This window comes from Zosterops lateralis (assembly GCF_965231275.1).
Source record: "Zosterops lateralis genome assembly, chromosome: Z".
Classification (NCBI taxonomy): domain Eukaryota; kingdom Metazoa; phylum Chordata; class Aves; order Passeriformes; family Zosteropidae; genus Zosterops; species Zosterops lateralis.
In genome coordinates this window covers 29405049-29417501 of record NC_139800.1, presented here as the reverse complement: position 1 = coordinate 29417501, position 12453 = coordinate 29405049, and the positions used below count along the sequence as shown (strand labels likewise).

The following is a 12453-nucleotide window of genomic DNA, read 5'->3' as shown; positions in this document are numbered from 1 at the left end:
ACATACTGAACAGAAAACCTGACCTGATACTTGCTAGAATAAGTAAGGTTATTCTGCATTAGTCTTTTTATGGGAAGAACAATTTTATGTATTAGTTATGTTGACATTTTTAGACATGCTGCTCCTCTGTTGGTACATTATATGCATAGGTACAATATACATTATATTGTCCCTAGCTTACAATTCAGGACTGAGAATTTTTCAATAATACTAATTACACAGGAAGTGAAACAGATAATGGTTTACTCTAATGAAGTATAGGTAATAAGATTGAGGGTAATGTTATGAAAGCCTTTGTAGTATTTGTAATTAAAGATGGTAATATTTGTCAATGTTTAATGATGATACAGCAGAGAAATTGGTGCAGAGCTCACCTTATGATAAGTGAAATGTATCTCTTTTGCTCATCTCAAGGGAGCAAGTTCTTAATTTTTCTTTCTTTTAGTATTTTGGGCGATTTTGAGAGCAGTTTTTATGTGTAAAGGACAGTTCATGTTTCTCTGAATCTCTTACATCTTTGAAAAGTCTTATGTGAAAACAGTTTTGTGGAAGACTTTGGCCTCTTAAATACTCAGTAGATAAAACAGTATCCAAATAAACCCTTTATTTCTCACCTTCCTTTCTCCCTCCCCTCTCCCCCAGAAAAAAAAAGAAAAACAAAACAAAACAAAACAAAACAAAACAAAAAAAAAAAAAAAACCCACTCAACAACAACCAAAAAAACCACCAAGGAAATAATGAAATAAACTATACAATAAGTTTTTCAGGAGATGCTACATTTTGCACAATTAGGTAAAAATCAGATAATATTGTTGTCCTTCAAAATTTGCAGCACTGCATATTGGTGTGAACATTTTCACTTTTATTCTTAGTATTGATATACTTATTATTTCAGTTTAAAATGCTCTGTGAGTAGTTTGTCAGTTACGAGAGGGAGACTCATGAAGGAAGTGAAAAAGAGTGTGAAAGTTACATTTACGTGCTGGATGTTCCTTGATTGAAAAGAAAAATGTATGAACTCTCCTTTAGCTTAAAAAATAAAAAGATAAAGAAAAATAAAAGAAAAGGATAAATATGTAACTTTGATGTTTGATAGACATAAAGGGGCAATTCTCATTTCTGTCTTGATTCATAGGCATCTGTTGAAGAAAGGGTATATCAGTTGTTACTCTATATGTGAATAAGTCAGTATTCACTAAGATTTGCTATTCAAAGTAATTTTCATAGACCAATGCAGATTTAAAATCTGGATTCAACCAGCCTTACAGTTTTGCATCTTTTTAAAAGATGACTTACAATATTGTTGCTATAAGAATGCATGCCACAGATGTTTTTTGAAATACTGGAATACAGCAAGTGGACACTAGTTAAAAATCTGTGGGCAACACTTCTTTCCAGTGCTCCTGTTGGAACTCACCATTTCCACAGAAAACTTCCTCAAATTTCTTAACACAAGTATTAATGAATACGTGTACTATCTACAGGAGCTGAAAATCTAAAGTTTTGTTACATATCTTTTATGGGAAAGAGCTCTAAATAAGAAGAGGTGATTAAAATGGATCAATGGTTTGCACTGGTATGATAAAAAAGATAGTTTCTATAGTTGGCTTAGACTGAGATTGTTTTAGCCAATTGTAAGGCAACTCCTTTTCTGTCGACTCTTTTTTGCTAATTACTTAGGATTTTCAGCTGCCTTGCGTGAGTAAAATTAATAGTTTTGCAGAAGGTTGAATGGGTTGTTAAAAAAAAAAGCAGACTGGAAAAGGAGATGGCCCATGAGACACTAAAATTTTCTTCCATAATGAGACCCAGAAACACTTTAATAAGCTTTTGTTACTGGAAACAAAGAAAACCAGTTTCTTTCCTTCTCCCCTGAGATGGAGAATGCTTGACTTTTTGACAAGTGTGTTTATCAAGAAGACATATATTATACTACCCTGTATGTCCTGCTGTTGTGATTCTACTGCTTCTTCCCTCACACTGATGTGAAGTTATGGATCTGCCTGACACATATCCAGGCTTTTTGAAGTAAGCAATGAAAGTCCCAGATCCCTGTCATACTAGAAAATGTAATTTACTAGTCTACATGGAAAGGAAGAAGATATTTTTAGGAAAATATTTCTGAGGAAAACTGATATATGTAATTTGCAAATCCTAGGTATAGAGTATATGTCAAGCTCTCTTACCTATGACTGTGAACAGAATACTTACATAGATAAAGCTAGTGGCATTTGATTGTCAAAAGGAAAGAGAGTATGGGTACAGTGTGTGTCGTGTTTGCCTTCTTTTCTCTTTATTTTGATATTGGCATTAAAAATAGATTTTGTTAACCTACTATTTTGATTATACATTAAAACGGGGGAAGATGGGCTGGTAATTGAGATTTAAATATACGGTAATATATTTCAGTTTAGGGCTTTGGGGTTCTTTCTTTCTCAGTGTGATGATGGCAGGGTGCAAATAACCTATGGCTCTTGTATTTCATGTTGGCATTTTAGTACATTGTAATTAAAGTTTTTAATAAATATTTATATGTTTACAGAAAAAGGCAGGTAATTGGTGCCATTTGTTTGTCAAATGCTTTACAATTGATGTTATTTCAAGAATGAGAACATTTACAGCTGTGTTTCAAGGCTGCAGTGACATATTAATGTGCAGAAGTTTATTCTCAACATACCACTTTCCTTTTAGGTTCCTCTAAACAGACCCACTCCATCAATTTATTTATTCCTTTTCATTCCACTTCACTTTTTTCCAACTTTTTCATTTACAGAGGCTATTACATAGTTATTGTGCCTTTGAAGAGGTCTCGTGGAAAGTTTATCAAACCATGGGAGAGTCCAGATGAAATGGAACTAGATGAGGTACTGTATACTGTTTAGGATTTTTTTTCTTCTCCTTTGTTAAAGAAGCAATCTTGCTAGTTTTAGGTAATTACCTCACCAGTTTTGAAAGTTTTGGTTGTCAGTGTATTTGCATTAGCCCGTGGAGGCTAAAACAAAAATTCAAATTACTTAAATGAGAAGATAGTAAGGACATTAAGTTGCAATAAAGAACACAAAGTGTCTGGTATTTATTGACACTAATATTTTATTCTTTTTCTGTTGTGAAGAGTGATGCAAAAGTGCAGGAGGTGAAATGAGTTGTCAGCAAAAGCTTAATCACCAGCAATATGAACTGTAATAAAGGTCTGGTTCATTAGAGGGGTGTTTACTAAGTCTGTAACAAATGCTAAATTGCAATTTGCACCACAGTTTAACATTTGACCTTCTGGTGGTGGTTTTACCTGATTGTCATATACTGTAATAGTTCTGGTGAGACACAGCCTCCATTCCACCAACAGTTTGTGATCAGAAATAACTGCATGAACAAGGAAGGAAAAAGCAACGCTATGTTATCGTTTGAAACTATAAATTATATTAATCCAAGAGAGGGAATGACTTTCATTTTAGAAATAAGCTCAGCAAAGCTGGAAATCAATTCAGTATGTTATTGATACAGTAATATTTCCAGGAAGTATAATATTCACCCCCATTTACTGTTTAACTGTATAGCTTATGCAAGCTTATCTTTCTTCTTTAAGTCATAAATTTAGAATAATGCTATTGTTTATGATTTCAAAGCTCTTTCAAGGGCCCCATATGAGGGACTTTTATAAAAGTGGTGGTGGTGTTATTATTGTTCTCATCCTATCTGGCCAAGATTTTAGATGACATTCAGATGCTATGGTACTTTGTACGTGTAATATCTCTGTAATTCAAAGACCAGAATGAGGGGGAGTGGTTTATTCCTGATACAGTGTTCTTTTGACTGTATCCCATTTATTTTTCCATTTTCTTTTGGTGGATTCAAGAGTTTTATTTTACAGAGATAACTTCACTATATGCTTCCTCATAACAAAATTACTGGCAAGTGTTGATCACCTGCAAGCAAACATAAAGGTTCTTTTCCCTCCTGCCATTGACAAAACGAATACAAATTTTAAATTTTGCTCCAAAATAAAGGGAAAATAATGATCTTCACCGAACTAACTAGTGTTGTAGAAAGGGTTTAAATATAAACAGAATTCTTTCAGTTCTTGTCACAACAATGGGCAAATCCTTAATCAGAATATTAAAAACAATTGTTCAGAGGAAGGCTTGATAACTAACTGATTTAACCCTTTCTTCTTGACCAGTTTCCTTTATGTGATCATCTCACTTCATTCAATTGCAGCAATGGCTTGCTTTGATCTATTAACTTCTTCCCTTTAAAAGAACTTGGATTGTAAATGCCATCAGCTTATGATCATAGTCATAGGTGACATCAAATACAGTTTAACAGCCAAACTCTGACAGCCACATCCATACAGTAATGGAAATTGATTGAATATTACCACCCACTTTTAACATCCAAAGATTGCAGTCACATTCAGCAGCATTATTAGATTAAAGGATAGGTGCCAAATGACATTGAACTTTTTGGCAATTAAATTCTATGGTTCCTGCTGATTCTCATAACAAAGGGTCATTTTAATCATCCTTCAAGTTGTGTTGCCTTAGTCTGTATAACAGATTGAGAAAGAGTATTTATTAATTCAGAAATATTTGTGTCAGGATGGGTTGTTTCCCACTTCTATTGATATAATTGGGACCACATTGTAGAATTAATGATGGAAGAAATAAGATATGCATTGACCAGAAAATGAAAATTATTTCTGATAAAGAACTCACCCCTTGATATATCTTGTACAATTGCCACCAATACATATAGCAAGAACTGAGTAGGGAGAAACATTAAAAGCAGGCAGCAACTGCATATCATTCTAACTCACTCAGTTTCTATTACTTAAGAGACTGGTTTGCTTCCAGCTTTGGAAAGTATACATTTTATGAAGTGTGCAATTCCTGACAAGCTCGTGAACACAATATATACATTTGGAAAAAAATAACAACAACAACCCCCCAAAAAACCCAAAAACAACAACAAACCAAACAAAACAAGATGAAAACCCAACAAAATAAAAACCACAAGCAAAAACAAAACCCCAAAAAACCCCACCACCACCCCCCAAAAACCACTACTCTCTGAGCAAATAGCTCCTGATAGTCAGCCAAGGATACTTGTGCATATTTATATTTTTAGTATGATCTTGGATATGTGTCTGGCATCAGAAATGGTTGGGCAATAGATATTTCAAAGAACTATCTGTTCCAGATACTTTGCTTAGATTGTCAGAAGGGAAGTATATGTTAGTAACACAACTCTGGATTATAATTCCATTGCATAACTGACCAATCCAATAAGATTCTTCAACCTTATTGTGGTTACCTAATCTTCCTGTTCCTTGAATCTCAACTCTGAAAGAAACTAAGATGGATACCTAGTTTTAAAAGAACAGATAATGGGCTAGATGTTTGGTATCTGAAAATGAACTATTGGAGAGACAGTTCTTTTTTACTAACCCCTTTTTTTTTTTTTTTTTTTTTTTTTTTTTTTTTTTTTTTTTTTTTTTAATATCATGAGGTCTGGTGACTTTAAATAGACACATCATGCAAGTAATTGAAATAAAAAAAATGTGATTTGCAGTAAGTGTTACCTAGTAGGATTACTTTAGATCTCTAAGTGGTAAAAACTAAATAAAGATTGCCATTATAAGCCTTAAATGAATTCAGTAATTTTATTGAAATCCGTGTATAGAGTAGAATAGGTGATAGATGAGCAAGTAATGATATTTGTCAACAACTCCATTTACATATGAAACATGAATGAGATTGGAGGTTCACCTGAGGTCTACTCAGTCATGTGCAATCAATCTTGCACAAAGTTTTCATCTACACACAAATACGCCTAAGTTAACTGGCCTTAGGTGATGAATAACCACCTTTGAAAAGTTGAACTAATTTGATTTGACTCAGGCTAACAAACTTTTAGCATTCATAGCCAAAAGTCAGTTTCTGATCATTCTAATACTGTACTTCAGCATTGCATTTTCTTCCAATAAATTTTCTGTTACTATTTCAAATGTGATAAATAATCAAGATCGAACATTTCTCTTTGCCTCTCAAATCTTAACCTAATTTTGATTGCAGTACTCCTACAGTACTTTGACATTTTATTATGAGTTATTTATAATCTAAATTGTGAATACACTGTAATCTGGAAACGTATGATCAAGAATTTAGTTGAGGCAGACACACAACTTTAATTCCAGTGGCAAGGAATTATCAGTTACTTTCAGGGATGGCACAAGCCTTATACCTGTACTAGTGCTGTCGTGTTTGTGCCTCCCAACTTTAGGCTAGCATGCGCTGTTACTACCTCAATACTTCACTTCATGTTTTGGCAGACTTCCAGACAGCCAGTGCTCAGCCCTCTGTTTAGCCATTGTTATAAAATGTACCATCATACAGAGACAAACTTTTTGGAGTGCTTCCCTCAGCAGTTCCCATAAAGGCGGATTTAACCTGGAACAAACTTGGATTATTCTCTGCCTCATGTTCTGCATTTAGTAGCTCTACCCGGGGCGTACCAACAGATGTGAGAGTCACCTTCAATAAAGTAACTAAATAGAAATCTCTTCAATATTTCATTTTTTTTCTGCCCTCATTTTTATATTACATAAATTGACTCTAGCTGCTCATTAAGCTGTTTAGGAAAAATGAAAGAGAAATATGGACTGCCAATTGGAATACTGTCCTTGAGTAACAAATAATGATCTCTAGTCTCAAATGATGGCCAGTTCTTTTTTTGCTCAGGGGATCCATTGCACTGTACCAGCTTTTGTGTCATGACATTGAAATTCATAAAGGTAAATGGATGTAAAATCTCTGCAACAGGGCACAGACTAAGCATTAGAGCTGGAAAGCTGTTGGCTGCATAGATCTTAGAAGGTATAATATCCAAGTACACTCAATGTGTAGGAAGCCTAGATTCAGGTGGCATAGCTTGCTTTCATCTGTATCTGTAACCTTAAATTTAGTCAGTGAGAAGGGGTATCAAAGTATTCAGTACTAAAAGCTTCTTTCTGAATAGTAGAGTGAATATGAGATTGCTTACATGCATTGGAATTGTTAATTGTGTAATTGCAAAATACAAGATCCCATGAGGGGAAGGCAAAACCATGTGCTCACTACCATGTGGCCTAAATCAAGAGGGCATTGAAGATGGTGAAGGGCCTCGAGGAGAAACTATATGTGGAGTGGCTGAGATAATTTGGTTTGTTCAGCCTGGAGCAAACTGAGGAGAGACCACGTTGTAGTCTACAACATCCTCATGAGGGGAGGTTGAGGGGCAGACAATGATCTCTTTGCTCTGGGGTGACAGTGAAAGCACCTGAGCGAATGGCCTGGAGTTGTGTCAGGGGAGGTTTAGGCTGGATATTAGAAAAAGATTCTTCACCCAAAGGGTGGCTGGGCAGTGGAACAGGCTCCCCAGGGAAGTGGTCACAGTACCAGCATGATAAACTTCATTGCTCTCAGGCACATGGAATGACTCTTGGGACTATCCTGTGCAGAGCCAGGACTTGGACTCAATGATCCTTGAGGGTCACTTCCAACTCAGCATATTCTATGATTCTGTGGAGAGCTTCCCTGACTAAACATTTACTTTGAAATTAATACATATAGTTAAGATGAGATTTTAGTGTGTGTATATATATATATATATATATATATATATATATATATATGTATTTTTTTTTAAAATCTCCTTCTCACTCCGGAGATTTGTCTCCTTCTCCTAGCAATGAATTTTGTGCTTATCTACTGTATTAGAACTGTTGGCATGCTGAAAAGGCTATGTGACCTTAGAAAAATTTGTGATTTAACTATAAGACTACAGGACATTGTATAAGTTTCATAAGCAAAAAAGAAGGGAAACCACAAAGAGGCCTTAGAAATCTTCATTTATCACACAAAAAAGTTTCAGACTCTTAGTAATCAAATAAGACTAATTTCTGTGGAATGCTGGTATAGCTAAAGCAAATAAAGATATTGAAGAAGCATTTGTAATATTTAATAAGTAATTCATTGATAGATTATACTAGCTGAGTTTAAGTTGCTTTATTAGTTAGTATATATTTTCCAAGTTTGAGCCTAGCATCTAAGCTTGTCACAAATATACTTATGTAAATTTTAGCTTTGTTTATCAGAAGAAGCAATTCAGTCACTATTCCTGGAGGTATTTAAAAAGATGTGTAGTTTTGGCAATTAGGGACATGGTTTAATGGTGGATGTGGCAGTCTTAGATTAATGGCTGGAATCAGTCTTAAAAGTCCTTTCCAGCATAATTGATTTTATTATTCTATTCTATGACTGACTTAAGATAGATATATAGATGGAGAGATAGAGAGATAGAGAGATATAGATAGATAATACATAATATGTTATGTGTATTTAAATATCCTCAGAGAAAGTATTGTTTTCTTATCCTGTCCCCACCTCCTCCTAGACACAACAGTATCTAAAAATGTGTTTGTAGTCTGGGCACTGCAGTTGCCTCCTAGTATCTTATCTTAACAGGAATGGCAAGAAATTGGAAGATTTTGCAAGAATTCATTTAGTGATACTGATATGTCTCATGAAATGTGGATAAATTGTTTTCTGTAGTTCTTGGTCATGCATTAAATTTTCTCATTACACTGTCAATAAGTTATGTTAAAATTGTTTACAGTTATCTTTCTGTTCATGCCTGCTCTCTCTCTCTCCCCCTTTCTTTTCCCTCCCTTCATTCTAAAGCTGCTTAAGGAGATAGCTAGGAAACGCAGAAGCATTCGTCTTGGGAGGGAAGTTGAATTAAAGCCATATATTGCAGCTCACTTTGAAGTTCTTCCTACGGAATTCACATTGGGGGATAAGAAGCATTATGGTGGATTTGAGAATAAGCAATTGCAGAGTGGTCAAGAATATGTCTTCTTTGTGTTGGCTGTAATGGAGCACTCAGAATCTGTAAGTTAGTTAATGTTTTTCAATCTGAAAATTACCTTACACAATCATAAAAACATTTTTCAGTGCTTATTTCACTTCCCTAAAGCTTTTTTTTTTTTTTAAGGTTATATATCAGAGCACCTTTAAAGTGAATGTTTCCTTACTCAATGTCCATTAATTCCTTGAACTCTTTCAATTCTATTTATTGAAGTGTGCTACTTCAATGTATAACTGAAACCTAAGAGTCACCTTGTATTATCTGTGTTGTGATTCTTTGAAAATTACATTGTGTATTATTTTTGACCATGGACAGAGCTTCTGAGATATGAGCTTTACAGCAGCATATTTCCCTATTTATTTAAAAGAATTGCTGCCTTTTGATGCTGCCATTGAATAATAGTATAGGATATATAGTGCTCTTGAAAAGGACCATTGAGCTAGAGGCATGCACAACCACTCTCTTTAGTTACAGTCATTCCATAACAACTTTATCAGTAAATTCTTAGAAAGTTAGAAAATAATTCAATAATAGGGAAAATATCTGAGGTGAACTAATTAATGTGCTGACAGTTCTCTTTATATAATTCATTTTGCAGTTACATCCCTTTATGCATGAATTAACCTACTGCATGTAATGTATTAAAAAAGAAAAAATAGAAGACAGATGTAAAACTTCTGAAAGGTGCAATGCACATTAGCATTTTAACATACAGTGTGTTACACAGTACGTTTCTAATTGGTGACTAAACCTAAAACATGTACATTTGCAGGTTCAATCACTTGAAACTCCAACACCAATAGTCTGAATTCTATTCAAATACCTGCAGTGTATAACGCTGCAATTGCTTTCTTAGTGTCAGTGGAATGTGGTGGCTTAAACACGAGGAGGTAGTTCCTCCTCTTTGAATACTTTTAGATATATAGCTTCATTTGAAAATAAAATAAGTGTATCCTGGAAGCTCTAACATAAATCAAAAGCTCTTCTTTCACATTTTGACATGGGCTGCCTAGACAGATAATTCTAAAGGTGTTGTATCAGAATGGTTCAGATTGGAGAAGGTAGACAGCTTTTGACTATAAACGTAAGTGGCCATAAATCTGTATGTCATAAATTATCTGTACTAAAATGGATCTTCTCAATACAAAGTACAGCTTTTGCATTTTTTATATTAATTAAGGTATAAATGACCTAAATTTATTGCTTTGTTAGAAATCAGGATGAAAAAGCAGGAAGAAATAGGTTTGTAAACTGTCACACATGGCAGAATGTCTATAGGCTTCTACTCCTGAAAGACTTCAAAAGGCATAACTGAACTTAGGCTATGTATAAGATGTGGTTCAGCTTGCCATCTGAAACATTTATGTGACTGAGTAGCATGAAGTGGTCACAGACAGTGAAGAATTTTTTAAGGGTGCATGAGATTCAGCTTTCAGTGACTTTCAGTACTCCAGTGTATCAGCTCTCAGCATATATACCTGATTTTATTCTAAGACTACAGGTTCTGCTGATGTATGAGTTGTAACTTACAAGAGATGTTTTTCATGATATTCAGATGTTACATTTTACATAAGGCTTTTTATTCAGAGAGTAAAAAATGCTCTCTTGATTGGTAGAATAGAGATCTTGAATTAAAAGAGGTCATGGGAAGGTCTGAATTTGTTTAACTTAGTAAAATGGGAACTGGAGAGCTATGATTAAAATCTAATAAATATGTTAAAGATGTCATCAAGAGGAAGGAAAAAATACGATAAATTTGTAAAATAATGAGTTTAAATTAGTCATTAATACAGGATGGTTTAAAATTAAAAGTGAAATCTTATTTATTGAAGAAAAGTTAGTGTTTACATTGTTGGCCTCAGTACCCCTCTTTATCTTTTTCCAGGCATTTTTGCTGCCCACTCCAAAGCAAGAGGTGAAATACAAAGAGTTTCTTCTTGTAGCAATGCAGCAACCTTTTTTTATTTCTTGACGGTTTTAAGTCTGGGAGAAAAAAAAATCAGTCTACTTGGGTGATTTAGGAATGGAACATGAAGACTCCCAGTTTCCAGACAATGATCATAGACTTAAAAACATAGGGAGGTTTTGGTGCCAGGTGTCAGGCATAGTAAAATGCTTTTATATAACTGGAGATTGTTGGTATAGGTGCTAGCTCAGTAACACTCAGTAAGTGCCTCAGCTTGGCCAATCCTAATCCTGTCTCAAACCCAGACACTGCTGTAGCCCAGAGCCCAAAACAAGGCCAAATGAAGTGTAAAAAAACATGTCTCCTTTGATAACACTTGTCCTGGCTTAGGGTATCTTTCAGAATACAGTGCAAACATAAATGGAAGCTAATATCTTCTCCTGGTTATCTTGTTTTTCTGTTTCAGCTGACATTTCTGATCTACTACTGAATCATGTTTTCAAGTCCTTTGCAAGAGCTTAGTTCAAATCCTAGTCTAGTGCTGATGAAGACACACTAGCACAGACAAGAAAATGTACAAACAATTTTCTAGTTCTGACTTTACTGTAACTCAGAGTTCTTAAAATGATCCAATTTTAGCAGGCTGGCTCTTCAGCCTCTCCAGTCTGTAATTTAAACTCTGCACTCAGCCACAGATCAAACATTTCAGGTCAGATAAGAATGAAAAAAATTTCTCTTATCATGTGTTTTATCCTAGCCAACTGGCTTTGCACCATCTAGTAAAGCAAAGATTTTCAACAACCTCTGTTGGTTCATAATTTTAGTTTCACCCATATGAAAGGCTGAGTGTTTAGCTTCCCTTCATATTCTACAATGAATTCTTCCATTTTTCAGTCTTAAATTTGAGTTGTGTAGGTATCTGTCAGACAGTTTTTAACTGGGTAAAATGTACAGTACTATTGTTGTAAGACCCTTTTCAAGGAACCTCCTACATTTAGTCCCCTTTATTCTTATCTACAGCCATCTTGGAATGACAAAACTTCCTTTTCGTATCATGCAGGAAGAAAGTATTAAGCTAGTGTGAAACTAAAACAAAACCCAAAAATTGGTAACTGGTGGGCTAGAATTCTCAATGTCCTATTCATTTTCTCATTTTCTGCTTAAGTTGCAAAGTGTTCTGCAAGGACTGTGCTACATATTTGTCTGCAGGTCATTGCTAGTATGTGGAACACAAAATAAAGATTATAATAACACACTGTTCAATTTGCAAGTTTGTATATTGCCTTCAAGAAGAATAACATTAGCACAGTTTGCTGTGCTCACTGCATCATTACCTTCTATACATTTATTTTAGATGTGGGAGAGTTAACATTTTAATGCATTGCTTTGTGATTAAGATCTATTTTTATTTCTATAGACCATGTATGCAACAAGCCCATATTCAGATCCTGTTGTCTCAATGGATCTTGATCCCCAGCCAATTACAGATGAGGAAGAAGGCTTGATTTGGGTTGTTGGACCAGTTCTTGCAGTAGTGTTTATCATCTGTATTGTTATTGCTATACTTCTTTATAAAAGGTAGGTTTACCTTTTAGTTTTCTTGCAAGGTATATTGTTTCCCCTCTGTACTGGTACTTTGTAAG

The 12453-nt window shown here is 34.6% G+C and overlaps 1 protein-coding gene across 1 annotated transcript in view; it reads left to right on the top strand.

Moving 5' to 3' along the window:
* The window catches only part of PTPRD (protein tyrosine phosphatase receptor type D), a 366236-nt gene that overhangs the window by 260529 nt on the left and 93254 nt on the right, over positions 1 to 12453 (top strand). The window contains exons 17-19 of the mRNA XM_083884531.1: positions 2774 to 2864; positions 8718 to 8927; positions 12228 to 12388. Coding sequence (XP_083740657.1) covers positions 2774 to 2864; positions 8718 to 8927; positions 12228 to 12388 — 462 coding nt within the window. The remainder of the gene's footprint in view (positions 1 to 2773; positions 2865 to 8717; positions 8928 to 12227; positions 12389 to 12453) is intronic.